The sequence below is a fragment of the Lepidochelys kempii genome, chromosome 7 (genome assembly GCF_965140285.1).
Source record: "Lepidochelys kempii isolate rLepKem1 chromosome 7, rLepKem1.hap1, whole genome shotgun sequence".
In the NCBI taxonomy this organism is placed as follows: Eukaryota; Metazoa; Chordata; order Testudines; family Cheloniidae; genus Lepidochelys; species Lepidochelys kempii.
The window spans coordinates 86,162,799-86,189,692 of NC_136386.1; the positions used below are offsets into that span (position 1 = coordinate 86,162,799).

Sequence of the window (26,894 nt, forward strand, 5' to 3'; positions counted from 1 at the left end):
CAAATTTGAAATGTAACTTGGGGTATGTCTACACTGGCAGAGTTACAGTGCTGCTCAGAAAGCGCTGAAAGGAAACCTCTGTTGTGTGTTCACACTGTCAGCTGCCTGCACAATAGTGTTTTCACACTTATGGCACTTGCAGCGGTATTCGGAGCGGTGTACTCTGGGCAGCTATCCCACAGAGCATCTCTTCCTCCTCTGCTGCTAAGAGTTGTGGGAAGGTGGAGGGGGTTGCGGGGCATCATGGGTCCTGTCCCAGTGCACCGGGATGCATTGCTTTGCGTCCCAGCAATCCCTGTACTTCCGTCCACATTTGGTGCCATCTTTCAACGGTTTATGTACTGCGTGCTCTGCCTCTTTGATCTGCAGGAATGGATCCCAAACTGTGGAACAGTATGCTGCTTGCTCTGACCAACAAGTCACGAGTGGCAGTGGAGTTATTTCTTAAACTATAAAGGCAAGAGGAGTGCAACATTGATCTCGCCACATATAGTAGCTACAGCACGAGGTTGTTTGTGGCATTCATGGAGGTGCTGATCACAGTGGAACGCCGATTTTGGGCTCGGGAAACAAGCACTGAGTGGTGGGATCACATTGTCATGCCCGTCTGGGATTATGAGCAGTGGCTGCAGAACTTTCGGATGAGGAAAGCCACGTTCATGGGACTCTGAGCTCGCCCCAGCCCTGCGGTGCAAGGACACGAGAATGAGAGCTGCCCTGCTGTTGGAGAAGCACGTGGTGATTGCACTGTGGAAGCTGGCTACTCCAGACTGATACCGATGGGTCGCTAAACAGTTCGGAGTGGGAAAGTCAACCGTTGGGCTCGTGTAGATGGAAGTGTGCAGGGCCATTAATCCCATCCTGCTCTGAAAGACCGTGACTCTGGGCAATGTGTGTGACGTGGATGGCTTTGCACAACTGGGCTTTCCTAACTGCGGAGGGGCGATAGATGGCACACACATTCCAGTTCTAGCACCAGACCACTTAGTCACCGAGTATATTAATCGGAAGGGGTATTTCTGAATGGTTCTCCAGGCACTTGTGGATCACCAGGCACATTTCATGGACATTAACGCAGGCTGGTCCAGAAGGGTGCATGACGGATGCATGTTTCAGAATGCTAGCCTGTTCAGGAAGCTGCAAGCAGGGACTTTATTTCCGGACCAGAAGATCACAGTAGTGGAAGTTGAAATGCCCACTGTGATCCTGGGAGACCCCGCCTATCTCTTAATGCCATGGCTTATGAAGCCATACACTGGACACCTTGACAGCAGCAAGGAGTGGTTCAACAACAGGCTGAGCAAGTGCAGAATGACTGAGTGCGCTTTTGGCCGTTTAAAGGACCGCTGGTGCTGCCTATATGGGAGGCTGGACCTGGCTGATGATGATATTCCTATGCTTATAGCCGTGTGCTGTGTGCTCCATAATATTTGTGAAGGGAAGGGTGAAAGCTTCACTCAGAGGTGGAATGCTGAGGCTCAGCGCCTGGAGGCTGAGTTTGAACAGCCAGAGACCAGGGCTATTAGAGGGGCGCAGTGTGGGGCCATAAGGATCAGGGATGCCTCGAGGCAGCAATTGGAAGCTGAAAGCCACTAATATTTGTTGCTATGCTCAGGAGTGCAGTGCTTGTAATGCAAGAAGGTGATTGTGAATGGTGCAGATGATGCACTATGAAGATGTAAGAAAATTGCCTGTTGCTTTGCAGGCCTCTGTTTGCTTTCAGTTAATGGAATAAAGATTGCTTTCAAACCAAAACAATTATTTTATTAAAAAACAACAACCAGAGGGGGGAGAGAAATAACACATCAGCACTGAGAGGAATGGGGGAAGGGAGGGTCCCAGGAGGAGGTATGGTCCCAGGATGGATAAAGATTCCTATATATCTAGGTATGCTATCTAACCTTCTCCTTCGGAGTACAGTGCAGCGGGTACTGTACTTCAGCAAGGCTAAACTGCAAAGGGTTGGGTGTTGAGTTCAGTGGGTACTGGGGGTCCGCAGGGCTGGACTGTGACGGGGCAGGAGTGGAATGCAGCAGGTACAGACTGGAGCCAGGAGGTTGATAAAAGTGTGTTGGCAGTATCTGGGGGGCACATGGCAAAGAGTTTTGTAACAGCTGCTGCAGAGGACGACGGGCACAGAGCTGCTCGGTTTGCAGTGCTGGTAGCTCCTGGAGTGTGTCCCCTTGGCGCTCCATAATGTTTGAGTCACTCCGTGGCTTAGTTCTGGTGCACTGTCTGGTGCACTTCTTTCGGTCCCTCTTCTTGCGATCTCTCCACTCCTTCAATTCCTGTTTCTCGGCCGCGGAGTGCATCATGACATTATGCAGAAAGTCCTCTTTAGTTCTTCGTGGCCGCCTTCTAATTCTGTGCAGCCGTTCAGCTGCTGATAACAAAGAGGGAGGCTGGGCTTCCAAAGTCATATCTCTGAAGCCAAAATGCAACATTTTACAGAAGCAGTATTGTTTGCAACACACAGACTACTGATTGATTTAAAAAAACAGCCACTATTCACATACCTGTCACTAAGCACACATGAGCCACCAGCCCCCAAAAATGGTCAGTAACTGTAGGGGAAATCAGTGTTCCAGGACTGTACTGTACACGTGGCTCTTGGGGAGAGCCAGCACTGTAGCGGGGGCTTATAATCATTCCTGTCCCCACATTTTCCACGGGCTGTGTTAATTATGGAAGATATCTTGCTGCTGAGGGTGAGCAGGGAATCAAGGGGGGGGGTCTTCTCCAAGACTGGCTTCCGTCCTGACCCTTATGTGGCTCTCCTGTGTGCAGCAATGGTCCCCCACCCCTCCAAGGGATGGCACAGTGGCGCGGGAAAGTTACCCTTAATGGGGCAAGAAACAAAGCAGCTCTGCCAAAGAACCTGCAGCAGTGGGTTGCCTAGTATCTCCTTGAGGGTTTCCTGGAGATCTCTGAGGCAGATTCCTGTGAAGTGAGGGAGTCGATCAACACCCTGTTCCGCCGCTCAGACTAGGCATGTGGTGGTACACACATCATACAGACACAAGCCTGCTTTCTGCAACCCTCCTGCCCAACAACTCGCTTCAGCAATTCCCAAAGCCACTTACCAGGGGCCTCCTCTCCTGTTTGTGCTTCGCCAAGATCCAACAGGTGTGACTGGCTAGCCTCTTCCGGGGTACAGAAAAGCTCCGGGCTGCATGCATCTCTGACCTCTGAGTCGTCCTCTGCCTCTGGGTCCCCCTCCACATCCTCGCCCAAGATTTCCTCCTCCTGGCTCGGTCCGCTCTCGACTGGCACGTGAGCCACCGAAGTATCCACAGTGGCCTTTGCAGTGGGAGTGGGATCACCACTGAGTATCGCGTCCAGCTCTTCACAGAACCAGCAGCTCATGGGCACAGCACCGGAGTGGCAGTTTGTTTATTTTTGTTTTTTTTTTTACAGTGCTGCAACTGCTCAGTTTTTGCACACTAACCGACTCGGTAGTGTGTACACCTTGGGAGTTAAACGCAGAAAGCTGCTTTACTGTGCAGAAACTTGCCAGTGTAGACAAAGCTTTGGTATTTTGTTGGTTAGAAAGTTGACTGAATTGTCTTTATATAAAGTCATGTTCTTCCTGTCTGTTTTCAAACTGAAACTTCTATCTAGTTTAATAGACACCACCAAAGCAATACATCTTTAAGAAAAATGAGAGTTTGGAAGTATTAGAAACTTTCTGAAATCCACTTCCAGAAGATGTTTTACAAAGTAAACTATGAAAATGTCAAATAGCAGCTGTTGAATTTAGTAGAAAAACTATTGCTTTATTGCAATTTATAGTATAGCTGTCTTTGTCAGAAGAGTAATTTTATAATGTTTACAAGGCACAGTTTTGCCCAGCAAAAAGATTTTACACAATTGTGGGAATGAGGAATATTCTGAGACATTGGGTGCAATTTCCCTATAGTCTCAGAGACAGGTATCTTTTGCTAGAGTTTGACTGATTACATACAACTGTATTTTTGAATTTAAAATAATTGTTTCATAATTCTTTATAAATATTTATGAACTATAAGCTTTGTAATTGTTAACCACCTCAGTAGTTGAATGACTATTCCGACATTTGTTTACTGAGATGTGTTAAGAAATATTAGAATAGTTGGCTAAAGGGAAACCTTGTCTGACTTTTGACTTGTGACATGAATATATTTCCACATTCTCTTGTGACCGTCACATGATACTACTTAAGAAGTTGTGAAGTCAAACACTTAAAAGTTAGGTAATTTTAGATTTACAGTTGCTGTTACAACCTTCATTCTCCTGCACCCCACTCATTTGTGCTTGCATCTCATGCACCACATGAGGCTATGGTCCTGTGGGAAATATAAAGCATGATCATATAACTAAAGGCTATATCATAATGCATTTGCACAAAGAGGCAGAATTAAAGCTGCATAGCAAGTCATAAATCTGGCACTTTCTAGCTTCCTAAATGCTTGACTTTACAACCTAATGTTCTTTAAAAAAAATTATTATTTACAACTGTAACAACATCCCATTGTGCATTATCAGAAGTGTCTGAACCATGAACCTTCAGAACTGTAGGTCAGATTTCAGCCACTTAATTTATAGGACAAACTACAATAGCTGGCAGCAGAGAAGTTTGAGGGGAGTGGTCTTGGTGAGTCTGGTCTTATTCTTTCTCCTTGTCTCATTCCCTGCACATGTATCTTTGTTCTCAGTGTTGCTAAAAAGTACTTTAAAAACTATATCAATTGCACTGCTCATGTTCATAATGCAATTTTAAAACATTTGAGATTCTGTCAAATGGCTAGTTTCACCAGAACCATTTAAAGGCACTGTTCTATAGTAAAAACTAGTTTTCCTTCTAAAATTCAATGTTTTCTTTGCCCCAAGTCACTTAGATGCATTAAGCTGTTTATAAAAATACTTGCAATTTTTAATAGGTACGAATATTCCCTGCCCCACCCACACCCTCTCTTTGTCAAAAACAGATGAGTTGTTTGGGCTCAAACTCCCTCCCACCCATTCTCCCCAAAAAAGGTACTTTGGGGCAGAGATCAAACATCCAATTTATAGCTTTAAACCCGGACTACTATTAGATTGGATAGCTTCCATTTGTGCTATCTGAAAAATATAGCTCATGGTATGTGACATCCATACCTACGCCAGTATGAACTGGCATAAGTTGTTGTGCAATTCTTGATTTATTATATGAAGATTTTACAAAAATGTGTGTTTGACTTTGTGCTACTAATGGGCATATTTTCCACATTTACATACATGTATTACACAGAGTGGTGGTAACTTGAAAAAATTAAAAATTAGTGCTTTAAAAATTGGATTTTATGAATGTGACAATACCCAGGGTACAGTCTGGACTGAACAGCTGTCCCCCCTCAATTCTCCAACCTAGGGTGCCTTTTTTACACTGCTTTACTGTGAGAGCAACCACTCCTGGTCTGCTCATACACAGCCTCTAGCATGTAAATTACTTCCAGCTGTATTGTATGAGTGCTATGGCCAGGTGCTCTTAAATTACACTGCAGGGGAACACCAGCAAATTCCCAGTCCCAGGCTTTCCCCCAGAAATGTGTATCTTGTACTGCCCAGCCCTCTCGAGGACAACACAAGCTTATATAAAGTATCATTTTATTAATAGAAAATAATATGCACAAATCCTGCTATCTCAAATGGAGTTTCCCAGACACTTCAATCCCAAGCACAATGGTTTAGATAAAACAATAAAACAAGTTTATTAATGACAGAGAGATTTTAAGGGACTACAAGTAATGAGGCATAATTGGTTAGGAGTAAATAAAACGTAAAACGCAACTAATATCTAATTTAAGAAGCTAGAGTGAATTCAAAGCAAAGGTCTTTCTCATCATATGTTCTAGCAGTCTTACTGGTTGAATTTCTTTCTGCCAGGATCTCTCCCCAGGCCAATGATGCTTCCTTTGTCCATTAAGTGTTGTGAATGCTGTGAAGAGAGAGATTTTTTGGGGATCTGTTTCCCTTTCTTATAGCTCTTTTTTTTTCTTTTCTTTTCTTTGAAAATCCTCTCCAGCTGAGCTTCAGGAGACTGAAAGTCTGTTTCGACAGGAACCTCCAGCTGTTTCTTTGCCAAGATGTAAAATTCTCACTCACCCTTTTTTCTGCCAAAGAGTGGCCACTTAACCAGTCATAATCCATTGATCTTGTTGACACCTGGCTGAGGGGTCTGTTTGCTTTCTGTTTCTGAGGAACTGGTTTGTGGCTGTTTTTGCAAACTTGGAACGTCTCTCTAATATTCTACAGTAGAATCTTTTATCTGTATATAGCATGTTGCCACACACATTGTGCCAGGATAGTAATGATCAGCCAGTTATGAGTTTTCAGATGATACCTCACAAGGCATGCTTTGTACAACATTTATCATAGTCTTATAAAAGGAGTGAACATAAGGTGTAGACTGTGACAGTAGCTCACGAAAGCTCATGCTCAAATAAATTGGTTAGTCTCTAAGGTGCCACAAGTACTCCTTTTCTTTTTGCGAATACAGACTAACACGGCTGTTCCTCTGATTCCTGAAGATTGTGTGTTTTGGAATAAGCAGTAACCTTTGGGTTCCAGGCAAGGCTTATTGATGGTCCATGTTTCCAACTTTTGTAGTTATCGTGCACATAGCATGTATTGCTTAATGTAGTGTTAACTGTAATGCTATCGTATGAGCCTAAGTTACCATTGTTGTAGGTATTGTAACTGAATTTGTTGATTCCTGTACTTGTGAAATTTAGTTGCATGTCCTTGGCTGTCTTAAAACAAACTAGACAATGCAATTTCATATTAATATGCAAGATACTTTATTCAGTTCATATTCTGCGTTCTGGACTTTGTGTCTGATTACAGCGTACTTACTGGAGTGCATGCATTAAAAGGAGAAGATGTCCATTAGCTGCTGATTATTACTACTGAGCTCTTTCTTATGGACAGGCATTGCTCTCTTTTATGCATGAGAATGAACAATGTTTCCTGAATAATTTTTTGCAGTTAACCAAATACAGTACATGTTCTTAGTTGATACACTTCTCCCCCACACCCTTCCCAAAAAAAAAAGGTAATCATGCAAACTGATACTGAGATCTGTATTTAAAGAAAAACAAGCGATCTGGATATCTGGGGAGGGATAGCTCAGTGGTTTGAGCTTTGGCCTGCTAAACCCAGGGTTGTGAGTTCAATCCTTGAGGGAGCCATTTGGGATCTGGGGCAAAAATTGGGGATTTGTCCTGCTTTGAGCAGGGGGTTGGACTAGATGACCTCCTGAGGTCCCTTCCAACCGTGGTATTCTATGATTCTTAAGTGAAATTAGTCTAGATTTAAAAAAAAAAAACTGAATTGCTTTTGGGATCAAGACAACTTTGTAGGAGGCTGATTAACATAATGCTCTTAATTCCATTTCATTGGCATTGAAGCAGTAACTCATCCTTTAACATGACAGTAAGATCTTTTTTCCATTTTAAAACACAGCTGTTTTACATCTGCTCTTCTTCACAGGGTAGTAGACTATTTAAGAAACCTTCCTTATTTTTGGAGTGATTAAGCCCTGTTTTTTATATGATCTTGACGTTGGGATATCCTACTGCACTAATGTTCTAAATCTACAGAAGTGTATTTTTGGTACCTTCCCAAGTCCATGGACATTAATATTACTATCATAAAAGTAAGTCCGACTATGATTCTGATCTTAAAAATTGTAGAAATGGCATCTTTTAACTCAACATGCTGTTCCCCTGTGTCTGTTCAGAATCATATCTGTTTATTTTATTGGCTAAAATATTGATTAGTACCATAAAACCAAAGCAGGACAAGTAACTGAACTCTTTTTTTCTGGTTCATGTGTCAACAGAATTATCTACTCAGTTTGATTTGTAGAATATTTACCATCAGTATGAGCTAAGAGAAACCAGATCCAGGTTGACAATGAGGAAAGCAGTCTCATTACATGTAAACTGAACAGATTTGTTTTGGAAGTCACTAAGGCAACAAACACAAAACTTCCCAATGCTGTTATGTAGGAGTTTTGTTTTCCAGAGTAGAACCCTGTTTAAAGACTTGTTTGCATGGTGTGGCAAACTGCATATGTTAACATTAAAAAGTACCTAGTTGGAGTTCTGCTCTCGGCAGTTAAAGTGCAACACGTTAGGGTGCTTTACAAATCATGCCCCTCTGGCACACATTGCTGCACAGTGTAGACAAGCCCTTTATCTTCATTAGAGATTTCACTCGTAAATTAGGGGTTTTCTTGTTAATGTGCTCAGTCATCAACATCCTCATCAACACCCTTAGTGACACCATACCATGAGGCAACCATCATGCCTTGAGAGGTAGAACAAACCATGAGTGAGCTTGTCTTGCTTTTTACCAACTCAGGGTATCCGCAAGGAGAATATGCAGCTGGAGTTGCATAAGGAGTTCACCAGGTGATCAGAACAACAGTATGGAACAGCTTGGGTGCTGGCAGGAGGACCTGGGGAAGGCTGAAAAGCAAAGAAAGAAGCAATTCCAAGCTGAAAGGGAAATGCTGGTGGAGTATTTTCTTTATGATCAGGAGATAAGGGAGTGAGACGTGCCATTTCAGAGGGATGTGATTGAGACGTTCGAGGATCATGAGCCATTCAGCCCAAAGCTGTCCTGCCCAAATTATCTGCTTAGCCATGTCCAGTCCCATAATTTTGTCTCCGTTGTACCATGTCCTCCAACCTATGGACAACTCTTGTTGTGAGCGAAGCCAGTCAGCAGTTATCTGCTGCATTTTCTTCCAGTTTTAATATGGATGAAATGAACACATCTGGACATGCAGTTCCTTTCATAGATAACATGGCACAACATTTTCAGTTTATTTTGCTGTCAGATGTTTGGAGTGTGTGTTGCACTGTTATGCTCTTGCATGCCATTGTTGCTGTTTTGCACTTGTTTCTTTCATTTTGTACATCCTTTCAACTTTGTTGTGGGATCTGGATGCCTAAATGTGCTGACATTTAATAAAGCTTTGCTTAGGCACATACTGAGTTCTGGAGTTCCAGTGGATAAATGCATCAAACAGAAATAACAGGTCCACCATATTTATTTCATAAAAAAATATTGCAAGACCACATTTCACTCCCTTGGCCCACATTCTGGCATCAGCACCCGTATACTTCCCACACAGCTCAAATGGGGGTGCACAAGGCATCCCATGTGGCTATTGTTGTAATGGACTATGTGCCAGCATCAAGAGGTGCACTAGGTGGCTATCTATAAGAAGACTCCAAAAAATGGGTGTCCTCAATCCATTCTACTGCCAGATATTCCCCCTTGTATTGTGGAGCACACGTGTCTCTGTGCCATGTACGGCATTATATATACTACAGTCCAAATGAGTCTGTAAGTAGCACCATCTTCCTTTCTGTCAAAAAGCACATTCTGCCACCTTCCTTTTCCCTGCTTGGTGTGTAATTGTACTCTCTCTTGCCAGGGCAGTGGAAATCATAAATCTTCATTACCCAAGGTATCGGAGGGTAGGCAGGGTTGGCTGAAATGAGAAGGAACGGACATCCCCTGATCATTGTCACTTGATCTGAATCCAGTATTACCTACACTGAAGCAGACCAGGCCTCCAGAACACCCTCACCTTGTGTACTCTACCATGTGTATCCTATGTAGGTGTCCGTGAATCTGACACAGTAGTCCTGCATAATGACAAAGTAGTAGCCCTTCCTGTTAATGTACTTGCTTGAGTTGGTGCGCATATAAGTATAGCATGTCATCAATTGCACCTGCACTGTTTGGGAGTGCCATCTGTTCAAACCCCATGGTTATTTCTGAATAACCCCCTTATGTTGCTGTAGAGCAATACTTGCTTTCAGATTTCTGTGACTACTGTGCCAAACATGGATTTTCCAATCCCAAAATGATTACAATAGAGCTGTATGGAGTAGCTGGGTTCTACGGGTCAATAGCAACATACTTCTGGGCCATTACTGCCTCTCGTCTGAGTGTTTTGGTGCTCCAGGGTCCAGGCGAATTTTTTTTTTTTTTTTCCCCACATCTCCAGGGATCTCGCTTTCCTCGTACAAAAGTTCTGGGCCTACTGCTGCTTGTATATTTCCATCACCATATAGTCCCACCACTCTGGTCCTGGGAGTGGGGTGATGGTGTGTTTGCTGTGAAAGAGAACATCAGCTGGGTCCATGCCTCCATAGCTGCATGGTACTGATCTCTTCTTGGTGTGCTTTTAACAGCAAGCCCCACCGCTGCCTTCTCTGGGGAAACCGACTTTGTTAAATGTCTGCTGGCGTCTCTTGGTGGCAGCTTTCACAGAGGCATGCCAAAGAAACGTTGCCTTCATAAAAACTAGTAGTTGTTGGTCCTAGTTGTTGGAATGAGCAGGTTGCATATCTGAGAGCACAAGCAGGTAAAAGCACAACAGCTTGCGTCCTGCCAGGCAATGGATCTCCTGAGCCTAGAACATTTCTGTCCACAATTCCCAGAGGGGACGGACTGTTTTCTCACAGCACCCTGTGAACACACATGTCAAGTGGTGCATTGAGCTGTGGTGGTATGGACCATGGGATATGCACCCAGAAATATCTCTCAGCTGGATACAGTGCCAGTGCAGACATTGGGCATGATAGCAGCAGTGTGGAACTTGACCACTGTTCTGCAGTGTAATTGTGCTCTGTCAAGTTAGATTAAATCAAGATGACTAACTTGTGAGTACTCAACTCAAGGTTAGACTGAAGGTAAGACAAAGCCTAAGACAAAAATGCTTAAACCAGCTTTAACATTCTGCTGCTGCTTGATGCTCCAATGTACCTGAATTGATATAAATAGTCACAATTGAGGTTTGCCTTGATGTTTGTGGAATTGTAACTAGGTATTTTTGTTCACCTTCATCCTAAAGCCATTGTGGTATCATTTAGTTCAGTCTACCATGTAACATCTTCAGTTTTGAGGAGGAGATTCAATTATAAGAAGGAAATCTCCTTCCATGGCTATATGGGTTAGTTTTGCAACATAAATGGGCTCTGTTTGTTTGAGAGTTGCATTTAAGAAGCTTTGTAAACAGTTTGGAAATGCAGTTAAAACATTGCAGTTTGGTCTGTTGCAGAATGAAAATGTGTTAGTATTTGTAGGTAACTACTACACTGTGTCTGAGGGTCTTCCAGCACAGTTGCTACAGCGTAGATAGGAACTGACCCACATCTGCAATGGCTTTGGGGCCTTGCTGTCTACAAGTGTTTAGACTTGGTGTTTAACAGTGGTCTGTATCTTTTATCAGTGTGGACATGCTTTTTTTGGGGGGGGGGTGTCTTAAACTTATGCTAGTAAAACTGCTCTAAGTTATCTGCTGTGTTGCTGGCAGCTATGTTCTCTGACAAAAAATTCTATTCCACACTGGACAGTTTATGTGAATTTTTAAAAATTCCAGTTTATGTGAATGAGAAATTAATACTGCAGAAATGTAATAAAGAGCAGCTACTATTCCCAAACAATTTTTTCCAACCATTTCTTGCCAAATTCTAGAAAAAAAACAAAAGCGGAGGAAAACACATGCATCTGAATAACGTGTTATGCCTGTGTAATTATTCAAAGGATGTACTGAGAGGTTTTTTTTTTGGGGGGGGGGGGGGGGGGAGGAGGAAGTGGGGGAAAAAATCAGAAGTGAATCTGTATTCTAAGCTTGATACAATTTAAAATGGCTAAAATGTATAGTAATCCTTCAAAATCCAGGATTTCGGATAGAAGAATGAACTCAGTCTGTACTATACTGGCTTTTTAATACCAACAATTACAACTTAAAGTTTGATGAGAAAAGATTAACTATTTTTGTTGTTGTTCAAGTTAGCTAATACAGTATGCCATGGGTAGTAAAAATCAATTTATGTTCTGCATGTTGGAAGATTACACATCTTGAATTTCTCATATATACTTTACATGTAAAAACCTACAAGAAACGATAAAGTGGTTGTAAATGTTCTAGAATACAGGCTATTATAGGTAGTAGTTGGTTCTTGAAAATATAAAATGCATAATTTAAAGTTATATTTCCCCTCTTGTGTTTCAGGTTTATGCTGCTGACTGTTGTGACAGTGTTCTTCTAGAGCTGCAGAAATATTTGCCAAAATATTTTGGCAGCTGGTCACCACCTACTGCACCTAACGGTATTGTTTTTTAATTTTATGCTAGCTGTCCAAACTGGATGGAAAATTTTCTGGGAAATTAGTTTGGCAATACCAACCTTTGTAACTATTTTATAGCATAATCGTATTCCCTATAACATTACATACAGTATAACAGTCATTTAAATAGGTACCCTGTTTAAGAAGAACTTTTAATGTAGGAAAAATATTTTGTCCTACAGATATTCCTGAGTCTGAGTGAGACCAAGATCTGACACCTTAGAACTTTATTTGTATAACATTGTAAATATGTTGCACTTTTTTCTCTGATCTTTCTGGTGCGTAAGTGGAAACAAAGATACAAATTTCTGCTTTATATTTAAGAAATGAACTAGTGTGCCCACTTTCTTATCTATTGTCCACATGCATAGATAGAACCTCTGGAACAGGACACTATAAAGCCCATCTAAATCTTTGACCACCTTTTAATTAGCAGTTGCACTCTTTTTGTATAACTTTATTAGGTGTTGCTTATGCTCCCTGTGGATAACTTGTTTTCCATTAACAATTATGAATTATTCTGTGTAAAGTAATTCTACTATAATTCCTTTAGTGCCTGGTACCTCCTTGGTTCACATTAATGCCTTCTTGCTTTTGTTTTTGGCAGTATTTCAAAGAGCTTTGTTACAGTACCTATCCTTTTTATCCTTCATTCTTTGGTATGGAGTCAGCCCTTCTGCAGCTGTCCAGGGTCCTTCTGCTGCAGCACATGGCTTGTCTCCTGAGTCATGGAGCTCCCTGCTCCCCTTCTTCAGCATGTCCATCTCTTTTCCTCACTTCTGCTGAAATGCTCCTATGAGTCCCTCAAGTTTGTGTCTTGCTATGAACACCTGGTTCTCTTTTCCTGCTGCCAATAACTTTCCACTCTCTAAACATGAGCCCCTTTGTTGAGGGACTGGAGAATGCAGGTTTTCCTAGGCTTGAGCTAGCCCATTGTCCTCGGGTGTTTCTACCTGAATAGCTGACAGTAAAGGTCTAACAACTGGCTATCGTTCCTACTCTGGCAGAAATGTGAGAGAGCCCTGTCAGCCCCAGGTGGAATCCATATACACATAGAGATATTCAAAAATGAAGAAATTTTCAGAAGAACAACTAGATGATATCAACCAGAATTTATAAACTGTACTACCATCATCACTACCTCTAGGAATGTTCTATTGGAAAAGGAGTGGTGGGTAGGAGAGAAGATTGATCAAGACACACTGCTGGGAATGATAGACTTGCAGTGGGAAAGAGAAGGACTGTTAAGAATTGAGATTGTTGACAATACCTGGGAGGGACAGACAAACGTTATTGTGAGGGCCATGAATTAAGCAGGCACAGTTGATAGCCAAGAGGGAGGATGGGGTAACTTATTTCACAGGGAAAGGGTGGAAATGAGAAGTCTAAGGCTAGATCGTTAATATTTGGGTGAAATGGGAGAAGATGCCAGCTAGATTAGATAAAATCTATTACCAATTAGAACAAAATAAAACTAGAAAACATTGACTGATGTTCATAAACACACTTATTAACATTCATATATTTCCATACTGGTGGAGCAGGTATTCTACTCTATTTAAATATAATGTTCTGTCAAAGATTGAAGGGAAAGTCTGTTTAGGCCTTCCCAATCATGATTTAACATGAGTCAACAAGCTGGTGTGTGTGAGCCATAGAGTTATAGGATATGGACAAGTTGTCTTATCTCAATCCCCACCCCCAATAAATTGCTGTAAAATTGAAGCAAGACAAATTTGATTTGAACTTAGATTTCATGGAGTGTGGGTAATTGAAGATTATTAGTAATATACAAAAACATGATTCTAAAGGGATGCATAAGCCAAAATATCCATTTTAAATTGTCTGCTGAAAGTTTTAGGGATCTGGCCATTGCTCTCTGGCTGTTTCTCTTGTTTACGTTTCAGTACTTTATTACTATTCAGTGCATTTTCCGTTTGGGATCTGATTTTCATCACCTGGACTAAGAACAGGGCAGATCAATCTGAATTATCTTCAAAATTTTCCTCCTTTGTTGCTGATAGCAACTTAGGTTCCCTCCTGCTTCATTCATTTATTTCAAAATATGTCTTTGTAAGTTATGAAAAACAAATCAGATGCCTCAACTAATTTTTCCACTACTTCTTCCAGCAACGACTGAATGCGTAAGCAAGTTCATACTAATGCATCTGTGGGCGAATCTTGCTAAAAGCACCAGCTGAAAACAATGTATTCAGTTTGTATACCTCTTAAAAATATCTAAAGGAATTAACTTTTATTATAGAAATGTATCCTTCATAATATCAGTGCACATGTACAAAAATTATGCAAGTCTAAACATTTAGAAATCTCCTTCTCCACATGGGTTTTTGATTTAAGGTATCAAAGTCCCTTCATGTTTTCTTTTGATATTTGTTTAGATATAGATTTGAGCTATAGATATTTTTAATATATATTCTCTTTTTGTGTACGTCTGTATGTATATTTTGAAGAAACATTTGGGAGTAACTGATTTACACAACATTTTTTAGAAAATTTGTGTTTTAAATACGCAATACATGCTATGGTTTGCTTTGTCGTTTTGAAAATTTGCTTTCTAAACTATTCAAAAATATGCATAGCTTTTTTTTTTTTTTTTTTTTTTTAAGTAGGACAGGAAGGATGATCCAGTGGCTAGGGCACTAATGTGGGCCTTGAGACCTAGGTTTAGTTCTCTGCTCTGGTACAGACTTGCTATATGACCTTGGGGAAGTCACTTTGTCTCTATGCCTCGCTTCCTCGTTTCCCCAAGGAGAAAGAGATATGCTGTGATGTGCTGTGAGATATGATGATATTCACGTACACTGAAGGTTGTGAGGTGCTCAGATGCTATGGTTATGGGGACCATATGAGAAGATATATTGTAAAGGTCTGACATATTAAGGTATTGAAGAGGATACAGATAAAAATTAAACATTTCAGAAAGAAAACACATATAAACAGATGAGCATCAAATTTTGTGAGAGTATAACATGGAGAGAGGATTTAAGCTTGGATTGCAGTACCAGTAAAAGCATAAAAAGCCTGATTTTTGGCAATAGGAGAGTTTTGCTGGACAAGAGCAACATGAGCTAAATCTGGAAAGTCTGAGCTACCAAGTAGTAAGGATACAGGTTTCAAGAACAATTCAGCATGCAAGGGGGAGTATAGAAATGACCAGGGCCAAATTAGTGAGATTGGAGGCACAGAGCTAATGTCTTTCAGAGGCCTCCCTTTTGTGAACGTGGTATTAATAAAAGAAAAAAAGTACTTGGTTTGTTGCAATCAACAAGTCATGTATATTACTGAATAAACACGAAAAGAAATCAAGGACAATAAACAGGTTATAGAGTGCCTGGATAAACATAAAAACATAAGACACTAAGTCAGATGAACTGCTGTGTGTTTAAACTGGCATCTTGTGAGCTTAATCCTAATGACACGGTTGCTTGAGTCTGTTCTGGAAGTCAGTAAGAGCTTTGTCCAAAGCTGACTGAAGTTAATGGAAAGACTCTGCACAGCTTTCTAAGACAGTTTCTGGGTTTTTTTCCTCCTCATTAGACAAACAACTATTAAATGCATTTTTTCCTGAATGTTTGTGTCACTTTCAAAGTTTTAAGCCACTTTTTATTTTCTTTCATGTTCTGGTGCTGTGCCCCATTGTCTTTAGATTATTTGAGAAATAATGCAGCTTGTCTACATTTTAGTTAGCAGCAACTTTTGCTAGTAGTAAAAGTTCAGCAGTTGGAATGTAGTTAACAATTCCTCTTAATGAATAAGCTAGAATTTAACCAGCTTGCTCTCCTCTAGCAGGGCTGATTTTGTAGTGCTAATAGAAATTAAAAGTAATAAAAGCTATCAGTGAATCAGGTTTATGAAAGTCTATGCACAAAGAGATCAGATCTCTTGAGTGAGAATGCACTTTTGATACATTTTCTTGAGCACAACTGCACTTCAAAAAGCGTTCATTATTATCCTGACAATATTTTAAGTCCCCTTTATAGGTCTCGAGGTTAAGTAAGTTTCAAATTGATACACATGTACTTTGGAGATAAAGTGTTCTACTCACAGTTATACCATGGTATGAAAATATAGAATACTAAATAAGACCTATTCCCCAGTACTTATAAGTACTGTTCATGTAACTGAAAGATCTGGAGGAAAGAGACTTCTGATCAGGAAGTTAAGAATTAGGTATTATTACTGGTTCCCATTTTCCTGACAATAGCTCTGTTTTCATTGTGTCTATAACTTATCAAATCAAGACTTTCATCTTCTCTTTACTCTTAACTGATTTCAACTGTGGAAGTTTTCTGTAGCTTTTCTATAGCTTACTTTATGCTTTGGGGTTTTTATATATTTTCATATTTCTCTAGGCCCAATTAAACACTCAATACAAAGTAATGCAATTGTCAAATAGGTTATATTTGAAAAAAGCAAAACTTTTAGGAGGGAGAAGTGTTAAGTGTGAGATTTGTGAATAGTTTACAGAAGGCCATGGTTGTTAGAAATGGATGTGTGAAGAACATTGGAATTATCTGTTAATTTTGTGAATGTGAGGTAAATACAGACGTGTGTGTGGGGGGGGGTGGGGGCTTGCTGGTTGTTGTGTGGTTAGCTCTCTGGAACACTAAGGGTTAATTCCAGCTGGAGCTCTCCTCAGGTATCCAGGACCCTGGCAATGACTGTAATGCAGTTGCCTGCTTCTCATATGGAGGTGATTGGAGGATTTCTCCTCTGGAGAAACGCATAAACCAGTTTGTCCTTGTACAGGAGCCCTGCTCAAAACCTCAGGAGCACTTTGTGTGGGAACTTCTTAATAAAGGAACTTTGAAATGGGTAAAAGAGAGCCTGTGACTGGAGAGAGATTCCTACTGTCATAGAGGCAGAAGTTGCATGGGTGCCGCCTGTCTTGTTCAGCCCTAGTTGCTGTGTGTATCTGCGTCAAGTGGGACTTACTTAATAGCTGGCAAGGAAAGACTTGGTTTAGAGAAGACAATATGCATTTGGGCTATTGTTATTTTAACCCTCTTATCTCTGCCTGTGATGTTCCTATGGATAAATAAATCATACTAGGTTTTGAACAAGCTGTTTCCTGTCACTGTGCTTACCAGCTGGTTCACAGTTCCTGGAGAGAAGCCTAAAGCAGGCTTCTCATTTGTACCTGTTGAGGTAATAAGATTGGTACATGGGAGGATGCTGTAACTTGCTGATCCAGTCAAAAGTGGGGTGAATTTCAGGATTCCACCCCGAGAGAAGTGCTGGTATAGGCCTGTCACTTGATGGAAGTGCCCCACAGAGGAAGTGAAAGAGAGGCCAAAGGTAAAGTTCATCCTGGAACTGTAACAGGACGTTTCTCCTTTAATTCACTGAGTGCAGATAGTGGGGCTCAAACCTGTCCCTACACAACATGTAGTCCCTGCTTCAGTTCCAACAGTTGCTACCGGAGAGGTCTCTGCTGTGATACACAGATGAAAGCATATGCTCAAAGTAGTGGAGATGTCTAGAAGATGATATTATTGAAAGACTTTGCTGTATAAGTGTGTTTCAAGATGAGAGTTGAAGGAAGACGAGAAGGTTGTTTGGACTGGTGTGGAAAAGAGGAGAAAGATCAAGAAAAAGGGAGGAATGAGAGTAAAATGGCAAGAGGCTAAATGAGAGCAGAAATGTAGATGGCACAAAGTTGTGTAGGATCTTGAAGGAGATGGTGAGAAATTTGAACTTGATGCAGAAGAATTATTAGGGCTTACAAAATTCTTCTTTTTGAAAAGGAAATCTTTAATCAAACCCTTGTATTTTTGAAACTCTTATGCGTTTTGGCATGGCTGCTTGGAAAGGGGTCATGTAAAATGAATGAAATGATGGTCTCTAAAGGTGGGAAATTTTTTTCCCCTCATGGTCATGTATGGCTTATAAGTTTAAAATTGGCTAAATAGGGGATTAGTGTCCAGCATATGAGAGAGCATACAAATCTGATGACCTCTGGGAGAAAAGAATATGCTTGCATTTATCCATAGGGGGCTAAATGTGACCCTAAAGTGTTTTAGTTTCAGCAGTAGATATGCTGAATAATTCATAATTGTTAATGGAAAACAAGTTATCCACAGGGAGCATAAGCAACACCTAATAAAGTTATACAAAAAGAGTGCAACTGCTAATAGGTCCTTTTCTACAAAACTGCTGCCTAGCCACTCGGTCCCTAGTCTGTAGCAGTGCATGGGATTCTTCCATCCTAAGTGCAGGACTCTGCACTTGTCCTTGTTGAACCACCTCAGATGATTTCTTATTGTCCAATCCTGTAATTTGTCTAGGTCCGTCTGTATCCTATCCCTACCCTCCAGCGTATCTACCACTCCTCCCAGTGTAGTATCATCTGCAAACTTGCTGAGGGTGCAATCCGCTCCATTCTCCAGACCATTAATGAAGATATTGAACAAAACCAGCCCCAGGACCGACCCTTGGGGCACTCCTCATGATGCCGGCTGCCAACTAGACATGGAGCCATTGTTCACTACCTGTTGAGCCCGATGATCTAGCCAGCTTTCTATCCACCTTACAGTCCATTCATCCAGCCCATACTTCTTTAACTTGCTAGCAAGAATACTGTGGGAGATGGTATCAAAAGCTTTGCTAAAGTCAAGGAATAACACGTCCACTGCTTTCCCCTCATCCACAGAGCCAGTTATCTCGTCATAGAAGGCAATTAGGTTTGAGTTGCATTTCCTTCTCCACACTCCTGGGGTGACATAGCAAACACACTGCTCCATACTCAAGCTGACCCTAAAGGCTTTCTAACCTGCAATATTGTATCTGATCCATGTGAAAAGTGGAGATAGGATCACACATAAGCATGTCTGAAAATGCCCACAGAGAGCATTTCTGGTTGGATAGACGTACAGACTTGATATAACATCTTGAATGTGTTTCTGTCCAAAAGATTTATGCAGTTGTAAACAGTTTGGAAGTTTCTGTTCTGTTTCAGTTAAAGATTTTATTGCACACACTGGGCCAAAATGCTTTGTTGCTAAGTACAGATGGAAATGTCTGTCTTGAACTAGAATGGTCAAACTGATGAGAGAAGTGGGTGGACAATTTTTACCGTGCTATGGTAAGGATATGAGCTATGCCTTTTCCTCTTAAAACCACAGTTTCCATTGATTTTAATTCCACTTGTCTCATGTTTAAAAATAATACTTAATTTGATCATTGGTACTTATTTTAAATTTTTATTAAAGACTTACTGTGAATCAAACTCCTGAATTCCTTTTCAGCAATAAATTGGAATCTGATTCAGTACCGGATAGACTGTTGTAATTAGTATGTTTTCCTGAGGCAGGAAGATTTGTGGCTATCTTTTGCAACTTAATTGCAACAGAATTTGTAGTGTATCATGCTAGTGGTTTTTGTTTTTTGTTTTGTTTTATATTCACTGGTACAGATTTGTCCTTCCTATTCTAACACCTAAACTTAACATCTAAAGTGTGCTTTGTTTTTTTCCCACACTGATTCAGGCATAACTTCTATAATAAAGAGCTTTGTGTTATCCTATTGTTAACCGAGTTGTCTTTTTAACAGATCTATACCTAAAACTGGAAGATGTGACCCGTAAGTTTGATAAGCCGTGTATAATGGATGTGAAAATAGGCCAGAAAAGTTATGATCCATATGCTTCAGCTGAGAAGATTCAACAACAGGTCAGCAAGTACCCACTAATGGAAGAAATTGGGTTCTTGGTGCTAGGCATGAGGGTAAGACCTAATCTTTTGTTGTATTCAAATTCAGTTTATGCCCTGGTCTATTGCCAAGAGTTAACAAGATTTAATCAATAGTTTTCTAGTAAATAACACACTTCTGTCCCTCCTACGTCATTAAAATGTTATGTGAGTAAATTCACAAATATTGATATGTCACGTAAAATATATTTAAAAACACAGCTCATGTTTTAAAAAAAAGTGTTTAACTGTGCAACGTCCCTTCCAAGATTCTAACCATAAATTGAACATATAAATACATATAATACAGAAATGTGTCAAGTTAGAAATTGGGTCTTTTTAAAACTGAATTTAGTTTTGCCCCAAAGATTTATTTTCACTTGTCATCATATAAATGTAGGGGATTATCAAAGCAAATTTTCCTTTTTTAAAAAAAATTATAAAGAATATATTAGTTACTTTGTATAATAATAAGCCCACATTTTAATGTGTTTGTATTATTTGGTATAGTAAAAATATTTACAAATAGAATGATGTTATGGGACATCTTGTCAGCAGTATACATACTAAGGCAGCTTTTGGCTTTGCTTTCAAGACAAGGGCTCCAGTCCTGCAAATACCTACATTTGCTTAACTCTGCTTATGTGAGTAGTCCAATTAATGTTGGGATGGGGTCTACTCGTGTACAGTTAAGCACATACCTAAACGTTTGCAAGGATCAGAGCCTAAGATATTAAATAGAAATAGATGTTATATATATATTTTTTGAGATTAAAAGAAATTTGATGTTGAAGTTTCAAAGAAATTTGTGGTATGTGGAGACAGAGGCACACATACATTTACAGTCCTATTCTGTTTTTTTTTAAAGTTTTTTGTTTATAGTTATGCTACTTTCTGACTTCAGTGTTTACAACTAACAGTGCACAAAGTTAAGGTTTTTTGGCATCATTGGACTTCAGTTCATGAAGATATTGACCAACATAATGCGAAGAGACACATGTTCATTTCTCCAGTAAAGGCAGTGCTCAACAACATCATGATTGACCTTTTCTTGCATTCAGCCTGTCCAGCATAATCTTCATGATTGTTTCAAATACAAAATTTCTTTTCCCCACCTCTTCCATGATGTCTTTTTTTTTTCTGTTTCTAGAAATAATATTTCTTTATATTGCTAATGCACTTTCCAACCACTTTTGCACTAATTATTGAGCGGTGACAGAGTTTCATAAAGTAAAATAATTGACAGGGATTTTGCTTATGAATATTTTTGCTTGTTTTTGCCAGTATGGGGTCATTTTGAACAGCTAGATGCTTCAGTCTTTCTGCGTGGTCATCTTTTGGTGTTGATCTAGATTTCGCTTGAGTCGGACAGGATTTTACGTTTCAGTGAACTGACACTTGGTGTAAAATCAAAGAATTACTCCCGGGGGGGAAAAAAAAAACATAGACCATGCTGCAGCTTCCTCATTAATTATGTTGGGGACCGAGAAGCACTTTGAGACTTGTTCTTCGATAACCTAGTCATGAGCTATACAGTCTCCTAATCTGAAATCTTGATTTAGTTAGTTTCTTGTGTGTGCATATGCTTATGCTTTAATAGGCTGAGGGAAACAACGTGTCTAAAGGAGAACAGGTAAAATGCAAATACAAAAAATTTGACTAGTTTCTTGAGCGTTGCACTGAGTGTGTTCTCCCTCAGAAGCACACTTTTCAAACGTCACCTTCTCAAGCATTTGTACGCTTGTATCTAAATAGACATTCCAGGTAATGCACATATGAGACCTGAAAGGGGCAGGCAGAGAAGATTACGGACCTTTAGAACATCTGAGCTGAACTATTGCATCTTTTTTCTTGTCCTTGTCCGTCTTACTCCAGGTCTAAAACAAGACTTTTTACTTGTATTATTACTAACCCTGGAAAATGTATTTGTAACAATCTTGCATAACTTCCCTTTATACTGAAGTGTTAAGCTGCTTATGCCGGATCATTAAGCACATAAAGATTTTGCTCTCAAATCTATAAACCAGATCGTGATGTTTGAGTGCATTAAAAATTAAGCTTTATGGCCTAGAGGGCAATAGGGAGCTCCTTTTCATTTGAAGAACTATCTCATGGACTACTTAGATCATCTCTAATCTTCTGTAAACAGTAATTTTGTACATGGATTAACATGTTTTGTAGAAGCCTGTTAACAAGATTATCCTTTTCAGAAAGACTTAATTTTGTTATGAATTTCCTACACACTTCAATTTGGTAGTCATTTTCTGTCTGTATTTATAGTAGATAAAGAGTGTTACTCATGTGTCCTTCGTTTTGTTTTCTCATTGTTTTTCTTTACACTCTGGTACTTGCTAATTAGTGAGGTTCTACTTTATCTTGTTGAGTGATGTCCCATTACTGTTTTAAAAGAGAGATCTTTGGAATAGTTTTTCTGAGATCTGTTGGGGAAAAATAATATTTGGTCTGAGATTTCTGCTGCCTCAGCTAATACTGCGCTGGTATAGAATGTAAAAATGAAAATTAAGATAAATGTTTTTTCTGGCATCTTAATAAAGGCACAGTATGTAAATAGACAATGGGGTTTTATTTATTTATATATAATATAGGTATTTAATTGAATGGGGGCAGCAAATGTAGATTTTTTTTTTTCATTTTTTGGCTTAACGTTTAGTTGAATTTAATCACAAGTTCAGAAGTGAATGCATTTAATTTGTGCACAAAGTGTCCTCCCAGGAGCCATGGTTAGAACAAAGACCATCTGCATTCCTAGTATTGTGCCTCAGAATTCTGAGACAATGTGCTGGGGTTAATTTGAAAAGGGCTGATTTTCTTACCCACATGAAACACCAGAAGCTTACATAGTTAGTCCATGAAGATGTAGACCTGACCTGGCAGCAGGTAAAAGTGACTTTTGATATTGGTGAGATGGTGGCAAGAGCTGCTTCATCTGGGATGGAGGCCTACGCTGCTTCTTGGCTACAGGTATCAGGGTTCCACCAAGAAGTCTAGAGAGAGAGAGCAAGAGAGCTTGAGGACCTGCCTTAAACCTGAGACCTCTTGTATGGGGAGCTTGTGCAGGGCTCGCTGCGGAAGGCAATGGAGATAGTAGCTGCTTTGTTCTCTTGAGCCTGTGTATCTCTCTTCAGGTCCCTCTGTCAAGGGAGAGCAAGGAGAGGCTGTGCTTTGCAAGGTGGGTTTCATGTGGAGGACTGGACTCAAAGCAGCCCTGTACCATCTGCCCAGAGCTGTCTGCTTAAGCAGCATCAAAAGCCAAAGGGTCCAAAGTCCTTCACCAGCAAGCATGAAAAACTGAAGGGCTTTTGAAGGCTTTCAAGTTGCTTAAGTATCGTAACTGAATCTTTTCATACCTTTAACTTGTTCGTGCTTCATTAAAGTTTAACCTTAATGCTAAAATTCCTGGGTGTATAACAATTGTTTTGAAGATAATTCCCACATCTCTAATGCTTTTTACCCTAAACTACAAAATGGCAAACAGTATTTCAGTCTGACATGGATTTACTAATTTTTTAAAATGAGAAGAGTGCACTGTTGGAGAAGATAACGAAAGTCCTGGACCATCTACAGCTGCATGAAATGAGCCAGCTGAATGAATGAATGAAGTGGTAAGAAAAGGAGTACAAATACTTGAAGTTCCGATTCTCCTTTAGTGGATCGGATGAGTACCCATTGCCTCACTGTGTTGTGTTAACTTACTTTGTATTTTTAGTTACAATATTTTATTCTTTTTTATTAGTAGAGAGTAGAGTTGGGTCTTTACTTCCACAGCACAGAAATTCAGATTTTACACTAAAAAAAATTGAAACACAATATAGTGTTCCAAGTTGGACAACTATTTTGTTTTAAAATCAAAAAATAACACCATGTATTTTTAAACAATTTTGTTAACGTTGTGTTGCTTATTCAGTTTTATACATTTATACAGTGTTTGTTTTTTCCCTGTTGAACACGATGTTTTGCTATCAAAATTTTTTTTTCCCAACTGTAGTTTTACTAAAACTGTTTGGTTTCAAAGATCTTGAAGCTTTTCTTTTAGAGCATACAGTACAGACCTGTTTACTCGTGAATCCGCTTAACGCGCGGTAGCGCCATGCCTCCCAGTGCTACCTATTTAACACATGAGACTCATCAACATGCAGTACAGGAACTTGCTATGCTACAGATTTGCTCACTAACTCACTGACATAGAAATCGACAGGAAGTGTGGATGTAGATTTTTGTTGTTGTTGTATGTCTTTACCGATATTGGTAAAGCCATATCACGCACGCTTAGTCATTGTCACGCTAGAGAGATATATAATATATAGCAGTTATATAGTAATAAATACACTACATTAGAAAATTTTAACTGTAGGCCGAATACAATGGCAGAGGGCAAGCGTAGTGTTCCTACACTGTAGAAGAAAAGATAGCTGCAATAGATTGTGTAAATAGCGGAGAAACCCAGGCCAAAGTTTCAAAAGATATTGGCATTGCTGAATCTACTTTCCGAGGACGGCTAAAAACTGAATCTAAACTGAATGGCTTTGTACAAAATATCGATTCTGCTGCGGGGCGTAAGCGAAAACGTGTGCGGTATTCAGCAAAACCCACAATAGACAAAGCCATGTGCACTTGGTTTGCTCAGGAAAGGCTGAAAGGAATGCCGCCAAGTGGGCCAATTCTTCAAGCCCAAGCAACAAAATTTGGATATTTAAGGGGGGATGAATCATTGCGAGCCAACAATCACCTCAGTAGAGCCAAACTGCCAGTAATATACGTTAACCGCAAAAATGCTTGGATGACGAGACACATTTTCGATGACTGGTTCCACAACAGATTTATTCCAGCTGTTCGTAAGCATCTGCTGTCAAAGAAACTCTAAGCCAAAGCACTTTTGCTACTTGACAATTGTTCAGCCCATCCTTCAGCTGAACCACTGGTATCAAGCAATCGAAAAATTCTAGTGCTACCATTCAACACCACATCAAAAATTCAACCTTTAGACCAGGACATTATTCAGAATTTTAAAAACAATTATCGACGGGAGCTGATTTCGGCAATTGTGTCATGCACGTCTTCAGGCATTTCCAAATTCCTGAAACAGTTAAACATGAAGGAAATTATTTATTTAGTTAAAAAAGCTTGGGACGGAGTAAAACAAAAGTCCATTGAAAACTGCTGGCTCTCGGTGATGCCTTCTCTGCCAGAGACTGCTCAGATTCAGAAAACTCCAGCAGTGGCCAGACTTTGAAGGATTTTCGAAAGAAGACATCCTACAAACGCACGATAAAGGTAAACTTCTCTTTCAAATGATAAAAGATTTTAGTTTGGATACATCGCCAGAAATCATTACAGAGTGGCTGGAGATGGATGAAGATTGCCCAGCTTCAGAATTTCTGTCCAAGGAACAAATATTAACGGTCTGCAAGGCTATGTCGGACTGCAAAAGTGATGGTGAGGATGTCGTTGAAAAAGTCAAAATTTCGCTTACAGAAGGCCTTAGTGCTGGAGAAACTACTGTAAGATTTATGGAGGAGCAAAATGCGGAAAATATCAAAATCATTCATTTGTGGCGAGTGACAGACTTCATAAGAAAGAAAGAAAAAGAAAAAAATGCAAGCCAGAAAGAGCAGAAAATAACGGCGTTTTTTTTCTAAGTGAATCATAGACACTTTTTTCAGCATGGCCCTCTTAACCCCGGGATCTGTTAACACGTGGTCGTGATGGCCTGACTTCTGACATGTGCGCGTAAACGGGTCTGTACTGTATTGCTAGGGATTTCTATCATTACAATTGTTTACATTAAAATGAAAAGGAAACATACATTTATTTACAGTTTATATGTATGTAATTAATTTCATCAAGAAGTGTTAATAGTGCGCTGCAGTGCCTATTGCAAATGCACAGCTGGGCCTCAGGGGAAAAAAGTTTGGGAACCCCTGCCTTAGAGCATGTTATATAGCACAGGTTCCCAAAGTATAATCTGCAGTTCACTTGCTGGTAGCCTGAGAGAGATCAGACTGCCCTCAAAAAGCACAAACCACTTACAATAGCACTTAGGGCAGGTAAAAATACATAAAATATTTACCTATTATCTTTCCATCTAAGATATTGCTTGAGTTGATACAGGGTTGTTATGAATTGGAGGCTGGGTGGAGAGAGTCCATGAGACAATCGCTCTGTTTTAATAAGGTTTGTCCTAAAACATGCTTGTGAAAGGAAGCAAGTGCTATGTAAAATAAACCTATTGTTCTATCAGAATATTTCTGGCAGTGTTTTCAATATACTAAACACAGGTGCATTTTATTTCAATGAACAGGCATTCCACTAAATGTGCACACATGTTAATGTCTGAGATATGTGAAGAATAGATTTTGAATGTGTATTCACTTCAGTGAATCTAACGATTGTACTCCAGATAGTTATAGTCTCATGTTGAACATTGATAAAATTGTGTGTAGTTCAGCGTGGGATTAGGGTTTTTTGTTTTTAAAAAAGGAAATTGCTTTAAAGTTGGTTGTTTTTCAATCAAAGAGAATTTAACCCAAGTTTAGAAATGTAAAATATGGTGTAGGAAACAAAACTTGCCACCCACATATGCGGTATAAGAAATAGGTTTTAACAGCATATACAACAGTACAAAATACTGCATAAATGCAGGTAGAGTGGAGGTGTAACAAAGCAGGCCACATACAGCTTGCAAAGACACATTAACACACCAACAGTCTCCTTTAGGCAGTTTATTTGCCCCAAACTTAAGCAAAACAAACAAATAGTTCTTCAGCTCACCCTGGGCTATAACTCTCAAGGGATTTTCCCCTTTACTTCTCAGGCTGTCACTGACTCCCCTCCCAGGGGACTCTGGCAGTCCTGCTTCCTAGCTCCGAGTCACTGGGTCTCCCTCACTCTAAGCCCAGGTTCCTCCTTCTAAGTTCAGCTGGTGTTAGCGGACCTGTCCCAGGTACACTGGCTTTGCTCCCTCTTAAAGAGCTAGTGTCACCCTGTGACA

At 40.0% G+C, this 26,894-nt stretch overlaps 1 protein-coding gene across 3 annotated transcripts in view; it reads left to right on the forward strand.

The window, feature by feature from the left end:
* IPMK (inositol polyphosphate multikinase) overlaps nucleotides 1–26,894 on the forward strand; it is a 78,825-nt gene that overhangs the window by 34,280 nt on the left and 17,651 nt on the right. For 2 of the 3 annotated variants that reach the window (XM_073353677.2, XM_073353678.2), the window contains exons 3-5: nucleotides 8,386–8,539; nucleotides 12,062–12,158; nucleotides 19,749–19,921. In XM_073353677.2, the coding sequence (XP_073209778.1) occupies nucleotides 8,453–8,539; nucleotides 12,062–12,158; nucleotides 19,749–19,921 (357 nt within the window). In that variant the 5' untranslated portion in view covers nucleotides 8,386–8,452. The remainder of the gene's footprint in view (nucleotides 1–8,385; nucleotides 8,540–12,061; nucleotides 12,159–19,748; nucleotides 19,922–26,894) is intronic. The other variant, XM_073353675.2, reaches the window with a different exon arrangement.